Source organism: Narcine bancroftii, chromosome 3, assembly GCF_036971445.1.
Source record: "Narcine bancroftii isolate sNarBan1 chromosome 3, sNarBan1.hap1, whole genome shotgun sequence".
NCBI lineage: Eukaryota > Metazoa > Chordata > Chondrichthyes > Torpediniformes > Narcinidae > Narcine > Narcine bancroftii.
The window spans coordinates 112,278,618-112,302,138 of record NC_091471.1 but is presented as its reverse complement, the minus strand read 5'-3'; the positions used below and the strand labels follow the sequence as shown (position 1 = coordinate 112,302,138).

At 39.7% G+C, this 23,521-nt stretch overlaps 2 protein-coding genes across 3 annotated transcripts in view; one reads left to right on the top strand and one right to left on the bottom strand.

Annotated features, from left to right (window-relative positions):
* smim14 (small integral membrane protein 14) overlaps positions 1–10,835 on the bottom strand; it is a 65,975-nt gene extending 55,140 nt beyond the window's left edge. Inside the window, exons 1-2 of the mRNA XM_069924901.1 lie at positions 10,364–10,835; positions 7,941–8,044 (exon numbers count right to left, since the gene is read on the bottom strand). Of these exons, the coding sequence (XP_069781002.1) occupies positions 7,941–8,015 (75 nt within the window). The 5' untranslated portion in view covers positions 8,016–8,044; positions 10,364–10,835. The remainder of the gene's footprint in view (positions 1–7,940; positions 8,045–10,363) is intronic.
* Positions 10,427–23,521, top strand: part of ube2kb (ubiquitin-conjugating enzyme E2Kb (UBC1 homolog, yeast)) — a 219,081-nt gene continuing 205,986 nt past the window's right edge. The window contains exons 1-2 of one of the 2 annotated variants that reach the window (XM_069924895.1): positions 10,427–10,533; positions 11,116–11,208. In XM_069924895.1, the coding sequence (XP_069780996.1) occupies positions 10,531–10,533; positions 11,116–11,208 (96 nt within the window). In that variant the 5' untranslated portion in view covers positions 10,427–10,530. The remainder of the gene's footprint in view (positions 10,534–11,115; positions 11,209–23,521) is intronic. The other variant, XM_069924899.1, reaches the window with a different exon arrangement.

Genomic DNA, 23,521 nt, shown 5'->3' with positions numbered 1-23,521 from the left:
TAAAGTTTCTTTCGGGCTCCCTTCCCTTCTTCATTAGTCATACTGTTTTTATCCAATATGGTTTTATGCTATGAGTGATAGCCTGCAAGGCCAAAAATGGTATGGAAGATGAGTTAGGGGTGGGATGGAGCACTCTGTTGATTTTCTGTATTTGAGGCCTTCTGCTCCTATACTCCTTCCATGATAAATATAAATAAAATAGAAGGATCAAAGAGAAGAAAGCATATTTGTTTTGAACATCTTTGTTTAAGCCACGTACAGATAAGGAGTAAGAATTCACATGGAAACATCCTTTTATATTGCAATGCAGATCAGAACATCAGAAGACAATTATTAGTAAAAAGAAAAAAAGTAGATAGGTTTAGTTTACTTTAAAAAAAGTTTTCCTGGCTTTTTTTTGTGAAAAGTTTTGAATCACAGCATGAAAATTAATTGTTCTCACAATGTTTGATTCAATACTTAGCCTGGCCAAATCCACAAGATGTTTCTGAGACATTGTATCAGCTCGAGTTTGCTAAATGACCTCTCTGCAGAAGCTACTGTTGCTGGAATTGTTAATAGTATTCTTAAGCTAATATCAACATTTTGAAACAGATCACCAAGTCTGTACTCTGTTAACAAGTTCAACAGATCTAATGGCTTTAACTGTGCATTTACAAAATTTGCTTTATGTATTGAGGGTAAGTGTTACATTTCTTTTCCAAAATCATTACCATTAAGGTCAACAGGATATTGCTCTGATAAAGATAAAGCTTTTCTCTTCACATCACTTTTAGACATGGTGAGATATTTACACAAGAAATCAAACTTTTCTGCCAACTACTTAACGGTTGGGGTCTGGGAGCCGCTCCTGCCACTGGTTGGTCGGACAGTGTCCATCGCCACCCACCCCAACAGCACTCACTGCATGGTGCCTTCTGCATAAGATCTCGCTCCCCCTGGCCCTGACCTCAGAACCTGGCTACGGTATGCCAATGTCTTTCCCTTCACCCCACTTCTCCTTGTTCTGACCCTCTTCCCCTCCCTTCTATTCTGGCCTACTTCAAAGTCTGCTCTGCTGCCACACAAACATAGCATTACTCCAATCGACGATGAATCTATAATTGAAACACTGCGGCCCCTGCTGTTCACACCAGAAGGCGACGCTGGGCTAACATACCGGGCCCACTGTGCATGGGCCTGCCGGTTGGGCCAGGATCTGGGGACCAGGCTGCTGTTGAGGGAAAGAGTGAAGATGAGATCAGGCAGAGCCAGGGAGATGGAGACCTGAATCATTCAGGTTTCCATCTCCCCAGGTTTGCCCAAATTTTCCCCACTGATTTGCCTGAGACCCCCAGGCTCACCAATGTACCCCCTGCACCCCCTCTTATAGATGCTGCTGGTCGTTAAACGTTATTGTTAGAAAGCAAGTTACGATATTATTAAGAGCATTACCACGGATGTTAAGAGTCTTTTTGTGATAATTAATAAACCAATTTAAAACTCATCTGAACTTTGTTGTGAATGCCATGAACATGTCAAAGAGCCCACTTAGCCTCCAAATGTCTTTTTTATGGATAGTAGTCACTACAGAGGCTAAACCAAACAATACTTTTATTTCATCTTTAGAAGGACAATTGAAATAACTTGTCTGTTAAAGCAAATACATTAAAATATCTTCCTCCTTAAGATATAGAAAATAATTTTTGTTTGCTAACATTGTGAAATCTGTACTCACAAGCATTCGTTGTACAGGGACACAATCCTTTATCTGGAACCCTTGGGGGACAGTGTGTTCTGAATTTTGGATTTTTCCGGTTTGCAGAACAAAAGCCAGCTGGCCCAGATTTAACCCCACCCGAATTGTGCTGCCATATCCACCCCCTTCCAGTTGCGCTGGCATCTCTCCCTCCTCTCCGCCCGCGTCGTGCTGCCATCTCCCCCCGCCCACGCGCGGCCCTCTTTCTCCCTCTCACTGCTGTATTAGCACCAGGGGAAAAAATACCGCCTTTTAGACCTTTCCAGTTTTTAGATGTCTGGTAAATGATTGTGTACCTTTATATAGTCACTAACTGAATGGGAAACCACATCAGACATCACACCCTGAAATTCCATAAGGGTTCAGCCAATGATTTGCTGTTAGCCTGGGGAGAACTTGCAGGATACAAATTAATGGTCATATTTATCACATTACTGCTGTTGCTCTGGGAGTTCCAATTATATGAGAGACCAGTAAAACCCTGCAAAATTTCATGGTCCATGTTTTATCTTCCTTACCTCATCATGGACCTTGTATATTTTAACATAGCAGATTACATCTTTGTCAGATATGTATGAAACAACCCAAAGATTTTTAATTTAAAAAAAATTAAATTTAGACATACAGCATGGTAACAGGCCCTTTCAGCCCACAAGTCCATGTCACCCAATTACACAATTAACGTACACCCCGGAACATTTTGAACAGTGGGATAAAACTGGAATGCTGGAGGAAAACCCACCAGAAATGGGGAGAACATACAAACTCCATACAGACAGCACAGGATTCAAACCCCAGTCCCGATCACTGGCACTGTAATAGCATTGTGCTAACCGCTATGCTAACTGTGCCACTCCAGAGAACACAAACCTCTTTTGCGGAGCAATTTTGCATCTAACCAAGTGCACTAATACAAAGATAATAAACTACTGGAAAATGTACGTCGTCTCATTTAAGGTGTTAAATCATACATTTTGTTCTGGTTTGCTGTTGCTCATTCTGCAGTTTTACAAGTCTGAGAATAACTGATGGTTTACTAAGAATAATTATGCATGTGAGACAAACTGCCCCTCTACTGAGGACACATTGAAAGCTTACTTAAGGGTCAAGTAATTGGATACACCAGGAGTATTAAAAAGCAGCACATGAAGAAGATTAATGATTTGGAACAAGAAATAGCCAATTGTAAAAGGAATACCAAAGATCAGGCACAGAAGAGAAATACAGGAATTTGGTGAATAAAAAGCTCATATAATACACTACAAACATACAAGACAGAAAAGTTGATTTTAAGATCTAGATAGTAGTATTATGAGCTGAGGGAAGAGGGCCCATAAAATGTTGACCTGGCAGGTGAGGGTGGAGGAAGCCTCAAGAACAACCAATGTGATCCAAACAGGGGAAGGCAAGATCTCATATAAATCAAAGAAAATAAATGATATATTTAGAAGGTTTTATAAAGAATTATATAAATCTGAATCAGGGAAAGATCCTACCAAAAAAGATGATTTCTTGCTCTCATTGGAACTACCAAATTTTGGACAGGAGGAACAAGAGGGGTTGAATGTCCCTTTCACCAAAGATGGTTAACATGAAGTCTGAGCTCTTTGCAGGCTGGCAAGTTGCCAGGGGAGGATGGTTTCCCCGTTGAATTTTATAAAGAGTTCAAAGATCTCTTAATGCCCCTTCTTATGAAGGTGAAAGATCAGGCAGCAGAGACACTTACCCCCTTGGAGTCTTTCTCAACAATGATCACGGTGATTCCCAACAAAGACAGGGACCCATTGAAGCCTGCCTCATACAAGCCCATTTCATTATGGAATACAGATAATAAAATTATTGCAAAAGCATTGGCCAATAGGTTGGTAAAATATTTGTCAAGATTAACAAACCCGGATCAAGTGGGCTTTGTAGAAAAGAGGCAATCTGCTAAGTTTGGTACACCTGGCACAATTGGGGGTGGACCCAGGAGTAGCTGTAGCTTTGAATGCAGAGAAAGCCTTCAACAGATTGGAGTGGGACTTTCTGTTCAAGGTATTGGAGAAATTTGGATTGGAAAAAACATTCATTAATTGGGTTAAGACACTTTACCATAAGTCCCAAGCGAAAATTATAACAAATGGGCAGATGTCTCCAGTATTTCCATTGAGCAGGTCAAGTAGGCAAGGTTGCCCATCGTTCCCAGCACTGTTTATACTAGCCATTGAGCTGTTGGTGGAAGTCATTCGGCAGGATCCAGATATAAAGGGTTTGAGGTGGGTCAGGTGGAACACAAAATCAACCTTTTTGCTGACAATGTGTTAGTATATTTGACAGACACTGTGGGGATTGGGGTCATTGGCCAGAATAAGGACCACACTGGAGGATTACAGGAAGGTTTCGGGCTACAAGGTAAATTTGGATAAAAGTGAGATAATGCATTTGACAAATGGAGATTATGGGCAATACCAACAAGGAAGTCAATTCAAATGGCCACAAAAAGTCATTAAATATCTGTGAATTAAAGTAAATAAAGATGTACATAACTTACACAACTTGATTACCTTCCTTTGCTCAGGAAGAATGAGGAGGATCTGGTTAGATGGAGGACTCTGCCCATAACATTGTTGAGCAGAGTCAAATGTGTCAGAATGAAGGTGATTCCAAGGTTTCTATGGAATGGGAAAGTGGCTAGAATCTCCATGGAAAAGTTGAGATGGGATTAAACTTTGGGGGGGGGGGGGGCAGGGTTTAAAATTACCCATTTGCAAAAAGTATTACTGGACAGCCCAGGTTTATCACCTCACTCTTTGAGGGAGCCCCCCCCCCCCCCCCCACCATGGGCGCAAATTGGACTACACTTGGTAGGCGAAGTGATAGCCGAAGAATTCATATACAAGTGGGATACAAATTACTCTCAAAGAAAACAGATAGCCCTTCCTAAAGCATGTACTCCAAACATGGAAAAGAGTAAAACAATATACTGGATGGAAATATGCCCTTGAACCAGAATAATTTGATATCCTTAACTCTGGGTAATAAAATCCTGGACACCTGGTGCCAGAAATGGATCAGGTGTATCGAGGACCATTTTTCTCCTAGGATTTTTCCTAGGTTTCTGTTGGGGTGTATGATCCCACTGGAATTTGTATCTGTACAATTTAATTGACTGTTTTTTCAGTAGAATAAGGGTGGGGGTGGGGAGAAAAGAAAAGAAAACACAGACTCTGTATATTGTATGAAAGTTGAAAGATTATACTGTGTTTGAATTTTGCAAGTCTATGAAAATCAAAAAATATTCAAGAAAAATAATAATTATACAAACTTTGATGCAGATTTTGATTATATATGTCACAGGAACTCTGTGGCACAGATCAATAGATTTTTAAATATCAAGTAAATGATCAGATATGCAAGTGTGGGTGGAAGATAACCAAAGCCACCAAGGTACAAGGCAATCAATGATTTTATTCTATAATTTGGATCAGGCAGAAAGAACTGATAAGCATACTGCCGCTTGTATTTCTTACATTTTTAAATTCAGAATTAGTTTTTCACCCCAAGCTGTACAGTCAAAAGAAAACACTAATTTTCAAGTTTTAATTCCTCATTCATTGAGACCGACACAAAAGTAATCTATATTTGACTTTGTTCTTCATTTTATTTTGACTCAGACGGAAATATCTAATATTTACTTTGTAGCATTTTCACTTTTATAGATCCAAAATTAACATAGAAATTTGCTCCGAAACTAGTGAATAACCAACTGTTATGTTGATGTGGTTATAGCAGTCGAATTAAAATGTGCCCAACAGTGCAAAGTGTGATTAAGCATTCAATACTAACAGTGATCTTACTACTTCCTTTCTATAATAAAAATACAAAGAACTGTATTTGTCAAAAATCGAAGAGGGTGTAGGGACCACTCCCTCCATGACTCCCTTGTGCACACTTCCCTCACCACCCATTGGCCCCCGGCACCTTCCACTATGGTTGTAGGAGGTGTAATACCTGCACCCACACCTCTTCCCTCACCGCAGTCAGAGGTCCCAACCAGGCCTTTCAGGTGAAGCAACACTTCATCTGTACCTCCCAAAGAACTCATTTACTGCATCTGGTGCACCCTCTGTGACCTTCTCTACGTTGGAGAGACCAGTTGCAGATTAGGAGATCGCCTCGCCCAGCACCTCCTGTCCATCCGCCACAAAGTGACCTCCCCATAGACAACGATTTCACTTCTGAGTCACACTCTCAAGCTCGCGTCTGTCCATGGCCTTTCACACTAACCCACCTTGACCACCCACAGATTGGAGGAACAACACCTCATTTTTCGTCTGGGCACCCTCCAACCTCAGGGCATGAACATTGAGTTCACTGCATTTCACTAATCAGCTTGCCCTTTTCCCTCCCCTTTAACTAGTTATTCCAGTTCCTACTTCCTTTCTCTCTCCACCTAGCCTAGACTCCCCCCACCCTCACCATCTCCCTCCCCCCTTTTGTTCAGACATCGCTCATGGTCCCCCACACCTTGATGAAGGGCTCAAGACTGAAACGTTGGTGATGCATCTTTACCTTTGCTACATAAAGGCATTGTTTGACCTGTTGAGTTTCTCCTGCATTTATGTTTTTTTTCCTCTTAAGGTGGTATGTGAGTGAAAAGAAAGCTTGAAAGCCATTGTTTTTAATTGTACCTAACCAACTCATTATATGCATGGTTTCATAACTCCAAAGAAAATGAGCCATTGACAATTTTTCTCAAGCAAAATATTTTAGTAACAATTAGATCTAGAGCAGTGGTTCTCAACCTTTACCCCCCTCCCCCCCAACCCACCTCACATACCACCATAATCTCTTACTAATAACAGGGATTACTTAAAGTGGTATATGATTGGAAAGAAAAGTTTGAAAACCAATGCTCTGACCAGCTTTTGGCAATTAAGTAAATGAAAACAATAATAGAAGTTAACAGGGTCAGCCTATATCCCATCCAACACGTGTAATTTACTTCAACCCTATAAATCTCAAATACCTTCAGTGTAGACCTTCTTATTGCCCACATCCAAATCACTCCAATTCTAGTGTTCATACTCTGTGCTGCAGAGTTCCATCTTCAAACCCCTGCCTCCAATTCCTCCTTAAGACATCTTTAAATCTTCTTGGATTACTGTGAACTTTTATGAATGAATTCATGTAATATATTTGGGGTGTTTTAAGTATACTTAATTTTAAAGGATGTCATTACTTTTTGATACTGAATACACATATCATTGGAAGACCAGTCAGTACGAATTGGAAACAATGTCTCCTCCTCACTGATCATCAACACAGGAACACCCCAACAATGTGTGCTTAGTCCACTGCTTTACTGTGTGGCCAGGCACAGTTCCAATGCTATCTACAAGTTTGCCAATGAGGAAGCGTATATGAAGGAGATAGATCAGCTCGTTGAAAGGTGCAACATCAACAACCTTGTGCTCAACTGTGGACTTCAGAAGAAAGTTAGAGGAACACAACCCAGTCCTCATCAAGGACTCAGTAGTGGAGAGGGTGAAGAACTTCAAATTCCTGGATGTCAACACTGATCCAATCACAAAGAAGGCTCACCAGTAGCCATACTTTGTGAGGTATCTGAGTAGATTGAGTATGTCACTGAAAACTCTAAAAATCTTCTACAGGTGTACCGTGGAGAGCATTCTGGCTGGATAATCATTGCCTGGTATGGAGACACCAACTCTCAAGACAAGAATAAACTCCAGAGTGTTAACTTGGCCTGCGACATCACATGCACCAGACCACTTCATTGAGGACATCTATATGAGGCAGTCTTTTTTTTTATATAAAAAAAGAGCAGCCTCTACCCTCAAAGACCTTCACCACCCAGGCCACGCTCTCTTCACTCTGCTACCATCAGGAAAAAGATACAGGAGCCTAAAGACAAGCCCTCAACAGCAACATGGACAGCTTCTTTCCTGCTGCCATCAGATTCCTGAATAATCAATGAACCAAAGACTACCATTTTTATTATTTTTAAAATTTAAAGTAATGTTGTAAGATGATTATATGAATGCTTGCACTACGATGCTGCCGCAAAACACCAAATTTCATGACTTGCTCACGACAATAAATTGTGATTCTTAAATTGTATTGAACTTTGATTAGAAATATTCCCATCATCTTAAATAGTGGAGACTTGTTTGTGTAATTGTAGAGAGCAACTTCTTACCAAATTTATCAGCCTTCTCATAGCATGCTCATGTGAGCAGATGCATTCACAAGGGTCAAAACCTCCTTCCGCCATTACAGGATAAAGCTTCCGCCAGCCAGTCTCTGGTGATTAAGTCAACGAAAACAATTATAATAGCATTAAATAGGGACAGTCCCAAATCATTCTATAATTTACAGTTTTAAGAATCTTTGTAGGTTCTCAATCAGCAAATAGTACAACACTATACAGTATGCATAAAATCTATGACAGCAAGTGTAACTTGTGTAGGTTAAATATTCAACCATACATCAAGTTCATTATTTCAATGTAATGGAAAAAAGCAAGTCTTAATCTGAAACCAGCTTGTGCCAGATTCCAGTGATTAGAGATGCAACAGCGCTGCCATTTTCATATAATGCAAAAATGTAAGATTCATTTAGTCATTTGAGATTTTTTAAAAGTTACTTTTTTTTCATGTTGTGCAATTATACTAATGATTTGCTGCAATTTTTAAACATATTAAAAGGTGCCCGAGGTTGAGATCAAGGAAGAAACCCAATTCCTGGGTTCAGATGGCCATTCGAGTTAATGCGATTTGGCATTTTGTTTTTCCTTCTTTACTCTTGTCATTCAAGTCTGAAGATAGATTAACATCAATGAGGTTTTACACTTTAATGCCAGTTGCTGTTGAAACAAACAAATTCTGTGGCTTTGAGTGTTTAAAAAAAAAAATCACAAATTAATTACCAAGTGACACTTATAAAATCAAAAGTTCACACATCTTATTTGGTAATGTTATTGAAACATACTTTCATCTCCAGGATTTGCCATTAGGTTCCAGTGTTCAACTTAAAGATTTTATCAGACTTGGACAGGATTACATTTGTACAGTCTGGAGTCACAAAACAGTAGCAACTATATATTTATTTATTTTTGTTTAAAAAGTGGTTTACATATATATAAAAAACATTGATCTCAGATCACATTTCTATAGTACATTCATTATGAATAATAAATACATTAGAGGGAAAGACAAGCAGAATAAGACATTTACCCAATTTGCATAAGATTTTTTCAAAAACAGCTGTGCATTATGTAAATATCTGGTCACCTATTTATAAATCAACTTTTCCATCGGAAGTATAATGCAAATAGAAATGAATGACTTTCACCAAAACTACTTCAAATTCACTTGCTAACATTTGTGATTTTACCATTTTCTGCAATAGAAAAGCACATGATATTAAACAATTCAATGCATCATCTGAACAGGACCAAACTCCTAAATGTACATTCAGGGAATTTAACGCGGAATTGATAAAATGGTTTCTAAAATTTCCATCTCTTATTAAGACGCTGCCTGTTTCTTCTCATCCTCCCCTTGATTGCCTCCCTCCCTTCTTCACCTATTACCTCCTGCCTTTGTGACCACCACTCTCCCCTCCTCTTTTCTTCTGACACCTGCCAATATTTTTCCAAGCCCAAAACGATTATAATTTTTTTTTTTAAAACCTTCGCCATATAAAAGACATTGCTTCACCTGCTGAGTTTCTTCAACTACGGTATCTAGAGATTTTCGCGTTTTACTTCTGCTTCTTCTCATACCGTCGGTAATAGATCTACCTCCTATGGACACTGCAAGACTTGACGAGTGTCTCCAGCATTTCGGAGTCTTTACTCCAATCAAGGCGTCTGCAGCCAATCTAAATTGTACCTGGATTGGGGCTTTAAAGTCAAGGAAGAAGCAAAGACAAATGCCCAAGATTTCAAACTGAAGTTAAACGTCATTAATCCAAGATACTCGAATGCAATGGCATATTTTAGGTTTATGGGAGGTTTGTTGTCGAAACAAAATTAGTGGCTGGTATTTGAAAAATATCTTGAATTTATTAAATGTAACATTCATTCTAAATTGAATCTGTTAACTGGTGTAGACCGAAAATAAACACAAAATGGTACGAAAGGAAATGTGCATTCGTGGTTCTGGCCAGTTCATACCATGACAACTTAGCCTCAACGTCCTCAGGCAGACGGCATTCCTTAAATTGGAAGAACATGCACATTTTAAAGTAAATGCCCTTCGTACATTCCCAACAAAGCCAAGTTTCGAGAAAGTAATGCTAAAACAACCCAATAGGAAATGAAAAAAAGGGCTAGAACAGAAGTAAACAGGACTTTAATTTCTCATCCTGAATCGTTTGGGAAACACATTAAGGATGACGACGTTAACACTTGCACAGAAAACAATTCATAAAATGGGGACGCCTTTAGATGCCGTGATTTGTTTATTACGCGGAGTCTCTTGACACAAATGCATACTTTCCCCCCCCCCCCCGAGTTGAACGGTTTCCAACGGCGACACTGGACGTGGCACAACCCCCCCTAGCCGGCACCGTAAATACTCCTGCGCGACAGGACGCTCCGGGCTCGGGCTCTCTTACCGGGCCTCGCGATCTCAGAACCGCCGGCACAATCTATCCTTCCCCACTGCTCCTCTTCGCTGTTTTGACACGATCAAACACCAGCGCGTGCGTCACGACGAGGAGGAGGAGCAAGGATACCCGGATCTCTGCCACCTGGCCTTCTCCGGGACTGAGTCCCGGTGTTTATGGTAATCAAGCGATCGATGTCTGTGCACGTCCCGGGGAGAATGAATTAGTCAGATGGCAAGAGCCCGGCTGTAATTATTTTATTAATCAGTCCATACATTTTGCTCGTCGTAGGATTTATTGAGAATGGTCGATCCTAGCCACATGCAACAGTGCCGTGCAAAACAGAAGATCACGGAGCTCATTGCGGGCGGGGCGGGGCGGGGGCGCAATTTTGGGCCCGACCGCTTGAAGTGGGGAGTCGTGTCTGTCTTCCGTTGGTTCGTGCGTGCGGCGTCAATTCGAGCGGAGCGGCGGGTGGTGGGGACGTGTGCGCGTGCGAGGGTAAATCACCTGCTTCTTCCGCGGCGTGTGGTGGGGACTGTGCGCATGCGAGGGGAAATCACCTGCTTAAAAAGGGGCGGGCGCGCCGGCGATCGCCGGAAGTTGAAGGGCGAGGTCATGGGTCTGAGCTGTGCTTCTTGCGCTCTTTATGGCGCCGTTCGCCTGCTGGCCAACTTCCTGCGTTAGAGGAATGTTGTAAAGGTGGTTGCGTATGTGAGAACATTTTGGTGCATAGGTATAATCATTTAACTCTGGTTTAGGACGAGGTATTGCATCCATTTTTGAGAGAAGACAGCCAGAATGCTATCTGGACCCTGGAAATTTCCCGTCGACGCCCAAATGTACAGTGCCCTGTAAGTCGAAATATGGATGGATCACATCATGTAAATTTTTAAGAAAGCTAATTTAACGAGAACATTGCAGTTAACAGAGAGGAAATACACACTTTTTATTTAATACATTCGAATCCATTATGTTGCTAAATACAGTCGCCGACTAAAATGGATGAATACACTTCTTTCAAATCGCACTAAATCCACTTGTTCTTTAATGACTGAAGTACTCCGGTTCAAACATACCCTATTATCTTGAAATGTTAAGTTTCTCTGACTGTTTCCCTTAATTTTTCGCTTACTGTTCCAGTCACCTTGTCATTTGATTATTAATACACCAACTACGATTTAATTGGTAGTGTTATACCCTTGAGTTAATAACTAACACAATAAAATATTGACGCATTTGAAATGTTTATAAAAACTTTTTACACCCTTGAGCTGAAATATTTGCTTCAGTAGAAGATGCAATAATTCAAATAGTGAAAGTCTTTGATGTCCCAGCCAATATTTATTCTTCAATCAGCATTGCTAAAACAAATTGTCTATTCATCACATTGCTGTTTGGTAGTGATTTTTACTTTTTGTAAATTGCTATTTGAAAATATGCAATTATATATACAAATCCTTTTGGTGCATATGAAGGTTAAAATCTAATACTCAGTTTATTTTCACATCCCTTAAAATTAATTGCTCACTTTAGTCTTGTTTCTTACCAAAGTAATTCTTGGAAAATGCCTTAAGTTTATCTTAAAAAAAGTTATTTTTAAAAAAAAAAATCTTGTGTGAAAAATTTTATCAAATGCATTTTTGGGAATTTTATGTTGTTCATGACTCTAAAATAAAATGATGGATTTCCCCTGATGGATTCTGGTAGTTTCCCCTCTTCTAGTATGATTTTGAGTATTGTAGCATTTTTCCTTCCATACTTTTTAAATACATTAAATATGCAATTTTCCAGTCCAAGATGGGGCAAGAAGGAGTTATGTTGATCCTTTATCCCAATAATCCCCCCCCAAATTAGATAATATGCCCATGGGTTTGCATGTTCCCTGACCCCGCCCCCTGAAAAAAGTGGCAAATTTAAATTCCTGTGCACTCCTGTTACAAAGGCAAACATTCAAAATCTAAAGGTTTAGAAAATTATAGTATATTGATATTTCTTCACATTCTTTTACTGGCTGAGGTAAAAGCTCCTTGTTGTCTAAGATGAATGTACCTTATAAAATGATTAATCACAGAAATGGGTCCTTCATTTCATGCAGACTAATCCCATTTGCTTCCATTATGACAATATCCTGTGCCTTGCCTATTTAAGTGTCAGTCTAAATATATTCTTAAATATAGTAATTACACCACCTTCCCTGACATACTCCATTTTCTATGGAAAAGAACTTGCCCCTCAGACTCCCTTTAAATCTCACCTTAAATGTATGCCCTCTTGGATTATCTGATCTGTTCCTTTCATTATAGACTTTTGTCGTGTGGCAAAATGTGCTCTGTTTTGTTCTCTACCATTAAATCTACATGCCAACTCACGAGAAATTTCCTCCTTGGTTTTAGTTTTGCAAATGAGTAATCTTTTTTGTTTGTTTCAAAAGAAAAGATAGGGTGGTATACAAATATAATAACCATTAAGATTTGTTCAACAAATTACAAGAAAAAAATGATGAGATGTGTGTGTGGACCCATAAAAAATATTTAGCATTAACTGGACTAACGGGGAAGGGGAAGAATCGACCACACATCGGCACTTGACTACTTTGTTTCTAGAAAACGTTTGATGTTATAACATACTAGATTCAAAGGGAGTCTAGGATATTATAACAATTTGGGTCAAATACTTTTATGTTGTACTATAAATTTCTATAATTTTAGTTGTACTACAGCAAAATAAAATTTTGTGTATTAGAACACCACTGGAATGGCACTAACAAAGACCTAAAGTACGTGCAAGTACATTTTCTCTTTGGTATCAATTATACAAATTGACCTAGAGAGAAAGTAAAAGAAAAACAAAAAAAGTTCACATAATTTTCATGCAAGTGTTGGTTTGTTCCAATTTCATTTTCATTGTAATGAAGTAGGTTGATGGTTTGTAAGAGGAGTCCTTTGCATAGTAAAGGTCTGCAAACTTTCAATGGCCCTATGGCTTATTTGAAATACTGCGTAAGGACTCATGGTATTTTCATTTAGCCATCTTGATTGCAAGTAAAATTGCAACCATTCCTCACAGCAGTTATCTTTTAATTAAAAAAAAATTCGAGTAAATGGATTACATCATCACTACTACATATGATTTGGCAGGGAAAAAATAAAATTTCCCACATATTTGGATTCTGGCACAGGCCATTGGTAATACTTTTATTACTGTGCCAGAAGACTGTTCAGATACAACTATAGGAACTTGAGCACAAATTGAAGGAATGCTGCATTGAACATGTGGGGAAGATGATAAAAATATAACTGATTATATTTATCATCATCTTGTGCAACATGGTTTTTTTTATTCTGTGGCACAATAGGCAATTAACTTGGATGTCTTTAAAGTGGTCAATATCGAACCCTAGGGGTTGATGGGACAATCTAAGGAGTTGAAAAATGGCAGGGCGTCGAAAAGGGATTGATAAACACCGGTTATGGGGAGGGTTCAATTGAATTGTAGAGCCTGAGGTCCCTGTTCCTGCCCGAGAGCCCGAGGTGACTTCTTCAATGTGGATGGGTCTGCACCTGATGTTGAGAATGGAGTTGCCATCGCCAATACTGAAGGCTTGGACCTAAGAAAGGAATTCAGAGCTTTGGGCCCAGCTAGGTGAAATCACATGGGCTGTTGTTGTAGTGATGAAAATTGGGAAGCTCAAGATGCCACATTGATGGAACACATATTTTGGAGGATTGCACAGAGGTTTGTATCTAGATAGGAAGGAGCAAGGACATTAAGAATTTGAAATACAGGATGAAAAAAGTTAAATTGAATTGGGTGACAGTGTAGATCAGGTAGAAAATAAATTTTAACCAAGTGGGACCTATTATGAGTTGTGATGTGAGTAACGGCATTTTGAATTAAATCATCCAGGAGAATACTGTAGTATGAAACTGGGAAGTAGAAAATTCATTAATGAGGACCTAAGATGAATGATGCTGCAGAGGTAGGGGATCTCCGTAATGGGGATGATGAAACGGTTCAGAAAACCAAAGCCAAGACTACAAACTGCACTTCATCTTCAAATTGAAGCGATGGAAAAAAGATGAAGTCAGGACTCAGGCAACGAGGTTCTTGGCAGAGCTCATCCTTTGAAAACTATTCTATTGATACATTGAAGGAATACTCAACTTTAAATGTTGCATTTATGAGAATTAATTTCATCACTTGCTACTGGTATAGGAACTTGGATATACCTTTGATTACTTTGAATTAATTTTTTCATATTACAGATATTAATATTGTGAAATAAATTTCTGTTTTTATTTTGAGATACTTAAAATCAAATGACCCTTAAAAAAATACAATTAGCCACTGGTTAATAGGAGAAGCATTGATCAAGGATTCAGATTTAGAATTTATCGTTATAATCATGTCACGGAAATTGTTGTTTTGTGCCAGCATCAGAGTGCAAACATTTATATAAATCACATTACAAAGTAAATCATAAAATGTGCAAGAAAAAAAATACAAAGTAAGGTAGTGTCTATGGTTCATTGTTCATTCAGAAATCTGATGGCAGAGGGGAAGCTTGCATCAATCTGCTATGTATGTTCAAGGTGGTGGTGGTTATGGGATAGAAAAAGCTGTTGAAGAAGCTGTGGGAAGTGCTACATTGTACCTTGCAGGTGGTGCACATAGTCACTATTGTGTAATAGTTGCAAAGAAAGTGAAATATTTAGGATGGGGTATCAAATGTGATGCTGATCCCGAGTTTGTGTATTTTACCTACATGCAGCCAGGCAGTGGAGAGGAAGCCATCAGACATCTGTCCTATGCCTTCCAAAGGCTTTGCTTCTAAATAGTGAGTCCTTGAACTACACCTGTAGTTACAGTATGAATGTGATTGGTCCAGATAAACATATGGTCAATGTTGATGACATGGAATTTGGAAATAGTAATGCTGTTAACTATCATTAGAGATAGGTAGATCCTCCTATTAGAAATGTGCTTGAAGTGAATGTTAGTTACCACCTGTCAGCCCAGGTCTTGAACGTTGCTCAAGACTTGCTGGATGCAAACACTTAACTGCTTAATTTTCTCCAGATTGAGATGGGAAATGGGATTCAACAGATCAAAATTTCTCATAAATTCACAGTTCTCTGACTATTGGCAGGGAAGAGCACCCAGTCACAAAACCACAATCTTAGTTACCATATTTAGGAAGAGGAGGATATACCCCAGAGGATTTCAGAGTTAAGGTAATTGTGATAATCTTCAAGTCAGTTTCAAGAATAAGAAATCTGTCTGCGGTAACTTCAAAGGTGTCCCTGCTGTCAGCCACAGGGAATATCATTGCCTATCTTCCTCAATTGTCTCTTCCCAGTGGCTGAGTGCTCCCTGAGTCTCTTTGTGGATTCCATTCATCTGGAGACACAGAGGAGATGATCTTTACCACATAACAACTCTAAAGAAAATGTAGGAAGTAGTACTAATCACTATGCGAGCCTTTATCAAGCTCACTAAAATCTTTGGCTCCATCATCTGGATAGGACTGTGAAGCACTCTACTTAAATTCATCTCTATCTTGTGTTTGGTTCAAAATAGCATGCAATATTACAGATCACTGTTCTGTATTCTTTCCTTAAAAATACACTCGCACAGGGTGTGCCACGTGATGACGTGGGGTTAGATTGATCATCCCTGCTCTCCTCAAAAGTTGTGAAAAGTGACAAAAAAAAAACTATAAAAGTTACAGAAAATATATGGAAGAACTGTCTGAAGATATACAGAAGATATTAACAATACCACCAAAGAAGGATAAAGGCCTTACTGCAGTACAGAAACCAAACAAGAAAAGGAAGAGAGGACTACCTTGAGAAAGGATCCTGGAGCTGTCCGCAAGGTAATATCCAAAGGAGGAGCAGCCAGAAGCTGGGGAGACCTTGGACATTGCTGCAGAAGGTCTGCCCTGACAATGGCCATCGACATTGGGTGAAGAAGTATTTTTGCGCAGAGCACAAAAAAAGTAGGAAATTTAAAAAAAAATTCCAGACACCCTCAGCTCCGGTGATCAAGAAGAAGAGCTAGAAAAGAACAAGAATGACCTACAATCAGAAAAAAGCAGAAAAAGGTGCAGAAGCTTCTTTATCTTCTGGTGAATTAAAGCAAAGGTTAGTCTTTTTTCAACAATCCATGGAAGTGTTAACTGATGAAGTAAGGAAGAATAGTGATAAGATGGAAAGATTAATGCAACAAGTGGACACGATTTGAAATAGTGGATGGAAAAATCAATGGAAATGAGTTTGAGATTCAAAATATTAAAGATCAAATGAAGAAAGCACAAGTGGAGGCTGCTGCTAGCATGACCAGTTAATGCAAAAAATTGATGTTTTGGAAAAATTTAGTCGACTGAGTAACATCAAGATTGTTGGTCTTAAAGAAGGGGACGAGGGTCAAGACTTGAAAAGATTTTTGAAACGATGGATACTGGAATCTTTGGGTCAGGCTGAATTTCAAAGACACTTGGAGATAGACCAACTCTAGGGCATTGAGACCTAAACCTCAGCCTGACCAAAAGTCCCGTCCAGTACTTGTCAGATTTCTTTGAAACGAAGTAAGAGAGAAGATATTGGAGCTGGCAACAAACCAAGCTGAAGAAAGAAAAATTCTTTGATTTATGATGGAAATAAGATTTTCTTTTATCTAGATACAAGTTTTGACTTGTTGAAAAAGAGAAATGAGTTTAATTCAGTTAAAGATGTATTGTGGAAAAAAGGCTATTCCTTTGTTTTGAGCTACACTGCTGTTTTGAAAGTATTCATCCCGGGAGGGAGGAATATGTCTTTTACTAAGCCTAATGAAGCAAAGGTATATGCCAATTAATTTCCCGCTAAAGATCAGCAGATGGTTGTCGATACTGGAATTAATTACATAAATACTGTAACTGAAAATGTACAGATAAACAATCCTTTATCTGGACATCTAAAATTCAGAAAGCACCAGAAAACCGGCAAATAGGGAGAGAGATGGCAGCGCGAGTCGAGCGGGCGAGGGGAGAGACCAGCAGCGCGAGTCAGGTGGGTGAGGGGGGGGAATATGGCAGTACAGTTAGGGTGGGCTTAAATCTGGCTTTCCGAAATACGGAAAAATCTTAAATTCAGAATACACTGTCCCCCAAGGGCTCCAGATAAAGGACTGTGTACCTGTACTGAGTTTGGAGAGTTTAGAGGGAGGAAGGTTTAACCTATATTGTGCGTGATCTATTATATTGGGTAAGATTAATGAATTAGAAGGTTTATTGATAAGATTATAGTAAGGGATGATAGGGTGTTTCAAGTGAGTTAGTGGAGAATGTGATGCTGACCACTACAGAGTCATGCGACGTGCTTTGCATCCTGTATAGATCAGGGGAATAGAGATGCTTTAACATCACACGGCTCTGAGGTTCTTCCTTTTCTTATTCTTTTCCCCTTTTGATTTTTAGCCTGGACTATTTATATTTGCAATATATGATATAAGGAGGGTTGGGTTAGATGGGGAGGTAGAGGGGGATGCTGGATTGATATAGGTTTTATCCTGATGCCTAATGCGGGGAAATTGTTGTTTATTAGTATTAATATTAATTCAGAATCTGATAAGGAGAAAAAAATTATTGAATTATATGAAAAAAATTAAAGTAAATATTGCTTTTATACTCATTTAATGGAAATAGAACATATGTAATTAAAGAGAGATTGGGTAGGAAGGGTACTCTCTTCATTTAATTCTAAAGCTAGAAGAGTGGCGATATTAATAAATAAGAGCTTACCAGGTAAAATACTGGATGTAATGATTGATAAAGGGGGAGGTATGTGAGGATGAATTGCAAAATATATTCTGAATATTGGACTTTGATGAACATGTATGCACCAAATGTAGGCATTGGAAAATTTATACAACATGTTTTTATGCAGTTAGCTAATGCAAAAGGGAAAATAATTATGGGAAGAGATTTTAATTTTACCTTTGATTTGAAGTTGGATAGATCAGGTGGAGTTATGGCCAAAATAAGGTAATAAAAGGTGTAAAAAAAATTATGAATAAAATGAAACTTGTTGATAGTTGGAGGAGGATGCATCCTGGTGTTACGGATTATTCATTTTATTCTTATAGGTACAAGACATATTCCCATATAGACATGTTCTTCATGTCCACTCAATTGCAGGCAAGGATTCATAATATTGAATATCAAGCGAGGATATTGTTTGATCAATCACCTTTAGTTATGTCTATTTGCAACAGATGAAACTTTATGGACCTGAATGAACATTCTGTAGCTAATAAGTTTGTGGATTGGGATTCTTTGAAGGCTTATTTAAGATAACAAATAATAAATTATATGGCTAAGGTTAAAAACAAATATATGTTTGAAGTTAATTATTTGGAACATGAAATAATAAAGATGGAAAAAGAATTGCAGAATCAAATAAATGATGAGAAAAGGAAAATATTAGATTTAAAAAATTGAAACAATACAATACAAACATATAGAGTAGAGAGAGATATAAGATGAACCTGACAAAAATATTATGAGTTGGGAGATAAGGCACATAAAGTTTTAGCATGGCAATTGAAGACTGAACAATTATTGAGAACAATACAGGTACATGATGCTTTATCCGGACATCTAAAATCCAAAAAGCTCCAAAATCCGGTAAGTGGGCAGAGAGGTGGTCGGGCGGCCGGCTCTTGGGTGAGGCGGCCAAGAGAGTGGCGCTTGAGGGAGGTGGCTGAGGGACCGGCGCTTGTGGGAGGTGGCTAGGCAACTGGAAGGGGGTGGGGGTGGATACAGCAGCACAATTCGGGTGGGCTTTCCGAAATCTGGAAAAATCCGAAATTCGGAACACACTGTCCACCAAGGCATCCGGATAAAGGATTGTGTACCTGTAGTAGCTGTAAAAGAAGATTTGGGTAATCTTACTTATAAAACACAAGGTATTAATGATGTTTTTATGAAATTTTTGAAAGATGGGGATAAAATAGATGAATATTTGTCAAAAATTACTTTACCACAATTAAATATAGAGAAGATAGAAATAACAAAACCATTTACAGTTGCAGAATTATATGAATTATTGATGTCTTTACCAAACAATAAATCTCCAGGGGAGGATGGTTTCTCTCCAGAATTTTATAAAGAATTTAGAGTTATTAATCCTGATATTTATGCTATTGTTAGATCAAGTGGAAGATCTTTGGGATTTACCTGAGCCATACAAAACTGTGTAAATAACAGTTATTCCCAAAAAAGGGAAGGACCCTTTGCTTCCATCTTCATATAGGTCAATTTCATTTTTGAATACAGATTATAAAATTTTGTCAAAATTAATAGCTAACAGATTAGCTAAATGTTTACCTAAATTGATTAATATGGACCAAACAGGTTTTATGAAAAATAGAAGATCAACGAATATAGTTAGATTTTTAAGTTTATTAAATATAGCACAGAAAAGAAAAATACCACCTGTGGCTTTAACTTTAGATGCAGAAAAAGCGTTTAATGGATTAGAATGGGATTATTTGTATTGAAGGTTTTTGGAATTCCAACAAATTTTATAAATTGGATAATAGCATTATTATAATTGTTACAAATAGACAAATATCAAAATCTTTCTTGTTGGAAAGATCATCTCGACAAGACTGTCCGTTATCTCCTTTTTTTTTATTTGCATTGGCTATAGGACCTTTAGCAGAGGTGATCAGAAGAGATAATGAGATTGCCCTCAATTAAGGTAAATGATAGGGAGCACAAAATTAGTCTTTTTGCAGATGATGTAATATATCTTACAAACTCTGAAAGTTCATTAAAATAAGTAAATGATTGATTGACAGAGTATAGGTTAGTATGAGGTTATAAAGTAAATGTTGATAAAAGTGAAGTGATGCCTAAGACTGAGAGATTATGTTCAAGTTAAGAAAAGGACAACATTTAAATGGCAGAATGGGGCAATTAAATATTTTGGAATTAATGTCGATAAGAATTTAAATAATTTATTTAAATTTAATTATGTACTGCGGTTATGTATTATTAATTATGATTTTTTTGAATAACAGATATGTGGTTGATATATGATTTTAATATTTGAACTTAGTTTTAAAGTGGATTTCATTTGTTAAATACATGTATTATGTTTGATTTAAATATATGTTTAAGGGTATTATTTTAGTATTGATATTTTGTTGTTAGTAATTTTTTTTGTTGTTAAGTTTTATCCTTTTTTTGTAAGTGGGGTTTTTTCTATTTTATTTACAATATTGTTAATTAATTCTTCACTCTTTATTTTGGGGGGGAGGGTTGGACTAATTTTAAATTAGATGATTAATGTTGTGTTATAATTATTGGGAGGGTTAATTTGTGTAGTTTAATGATGTAGTATTCTAATTTTTATTATCTTATTTTTTATTATTTCTTTAAATGTAATTTTTATTTTATTCATGTCATAAAATTTTAAATAATGTTTTAAAAAAAAATTATGTACTGCGGCAGCATGCCACCGTGGAGATCGAGATTGTGCGGCACGCGCGGTAGTAAACAGCAGCATAACACATTGTGTCATGTCCCTTAACAGAGAAATGGCGCAGTTGAAAGCTGGAACTGTACAAGACCAACAGCCCTAAAATGGAGCTGGCCAAGCTGCCCAGCTAACAGATCAATAACAGGCTGGGGAAGAAGGGTATTCACATGCAAGAATGTTCCCGCCCACTATTGTTATCCATGCGGCTGTTGCCAGCCAATCAAACAAATGGCGGGAACTCCAACTGTATAAAAGGAGCCTTTTTCAGTCTCAATCTCAGCTTAACCTCCCATGCTGCAAGTGTGTGTGTTGCTTTGTAGCTGTCAGCTACAATTGGGGACCCTGACGGTTTAGATGGCATCTAAACCCAGCGATGGATAGCGAAGCACCGATTAGTACAGTCAGCCTCAAGCTCCCGACCTTCTGGACAGTTTGACCCGGTGTGTGGTTTGACCAGGCTGAGGCTCAGTTCCAGATTCGGGGCATCACATCTGAGTCCACACAGTACTACCACATGGTCACCACCCTGGATCCAGAGACTGCAGACAGATTGTCCAACTTCATCCACAGGCCACCATCAGAAGGCACCATCTAACTGCTCCTGGCCGACACTGATTTTAGCGACCCCTGGAAAGTCGCAGCATGGCAGATATTCTGTGGAAGCAGAAACAGAAGTGCTTGGCTACCGTGGGGCTCATCACAAAGTCTCGTAACCAGACCAAGGCAGGCCCTGGAAAGGAATGGTAGGCAAGAGGCAAGGATGAGTCCAGGATAGATGGTGCTTCTATCACCAAAGATGGGGCTCTGAGGCCTGCCAAAGCTGGTTGTCCTGCACGTACCAGGGAAACTAAAAGGCCAGCCATCATTGATGGCCACAACGGCTGGCCGTTGAGAGAGCTTCCTGTACTTGTGGGATTGCCTTTCCAGTAGACGAATCTTGGTGGATACAGGAGGGAGGTCAGCGTGATGTCCCCACAGGTTTGGACACTAGATGCAGGCAAGCGGCCCCCGCATTGAGGGTTGCCAACAACAGCAGCCTATGGCACGAATAGGGCTGAGTTGCATTTCGGAGGCAGTCACTTCTCGTGTGAGTTCATGCTGGCTACAGTGGAACAGCCACTCTTCAGAATGGACTTCCTGCAGGCGCACATCCTCCAAGTAGACCTCAAGGGCAAGAGGCTTGTGCACACATAGGCATTGCAAACCTTCGCATTGAAGGGCACCGGGCTCTCGGCACTGCACCTGGACTCCGTCCAATCCTTCCCCTCAGTTCACAGTGGAGGTGCTCTGACATGGCATAAGGCATCACATCCTCCATACAAGTGCGAGACGACTTCCCCTGGAGAAGCTCCAACTGGCCAAGGAGGTGTTCCGCAAGCTTGAGGAGTTAGGCGTTGTTCGGTGGTCGGACAGTCCATGGGCTTCTCCCCTGCACATGGTGCCTAAAGCATCTGGGGGCAGGAGACCATGCGGTGACTACTGTCAGCTTAACAAGGCCAGCAGTCCAGATCGTTACCCCGTGTGACAAACCTACACGGAGTGGACTTGGTGCGAGGGTACCACCAAATCGTGGTGCACCCTGATGACATCCCCAAGACAGCCATCGTCACTCCATTTTGGCTGTTCGAGTTCCTGAGGATGCCATTCGGGCTCAAAAACGTGGCACAGACCTTCTAGTGACTGATGGATGCGGTGGGCCAAGACCTGAATGGCAACTTTGTCTACTTAGACTGATGGTGAGCAGAACCCGGCAGGAACATTTACAACACTTCCGAAGCCTGTACAGTCATCTTGGTGAGTTCGGCCTTACTATCAACCCGGCTAAATGCCAGTTTTGGCGGAGCACCATTGACTTCCTGGGCCACAGGATTACCAAATGTGACGCCACACCACTGCCCAGCAAGGTGGAAGCTATCCGCAATTTCCAAAAGCCAAGTATGACCAAAGGCCTGTAGGAGTTCATGGGATGGTCAACTTTTATTGCAGATTCATCCCCGCAGTGGCTCATACCATGTGTCCACTCTTCACCTTGATGACAGACCGGCAAGGCGAAGGACTTGACCTGGGATGATGACTCTGCACGAGCAATTGTGGAAGTGAAAGAAGCCCTACTAATGCTGCACTCCTGGCCCACCCCAAGTCAGACGCACCCCACAGCCCTCACGGTCAATGCCTCAGGAATGGCGATTGGTGGAGTTCTGGAGCAGCTGATAGAATGAAGTTGGCGTCCGCTAGCTTTCTTCAGCAAACATCTGCGGCCCCCTGAGGTAAGGAACAGTGCTTTCGACAGGGAGCTACTGGTGCTGTACTTAGCCATCCGCCACTTCCGGTACTTCCTAGAGGGAAGGACTTTCATGGACCATAAACCACTGACGTTACCCTGGCCAAGATCTCCGATCCCTGGTCAGCCTGCCAGCAGTGATGCTTGTCTTGTGTCTCAGAGTACACCACCAATATAAGGCTCATCTCTGGAAAAGACAACGTGGTCGTGGACGTCTTGTCGGACAGAGCATCTACTCTCTGGCTGACAGACTGGATTTCGTGGCACTGGCGGAGGCACAGCAGCAGGACGACGAGATACCTTAATACAGGACCGCTGTCACAGGGCTGCAGTTTCAAGGCATCCCAGTCAGCA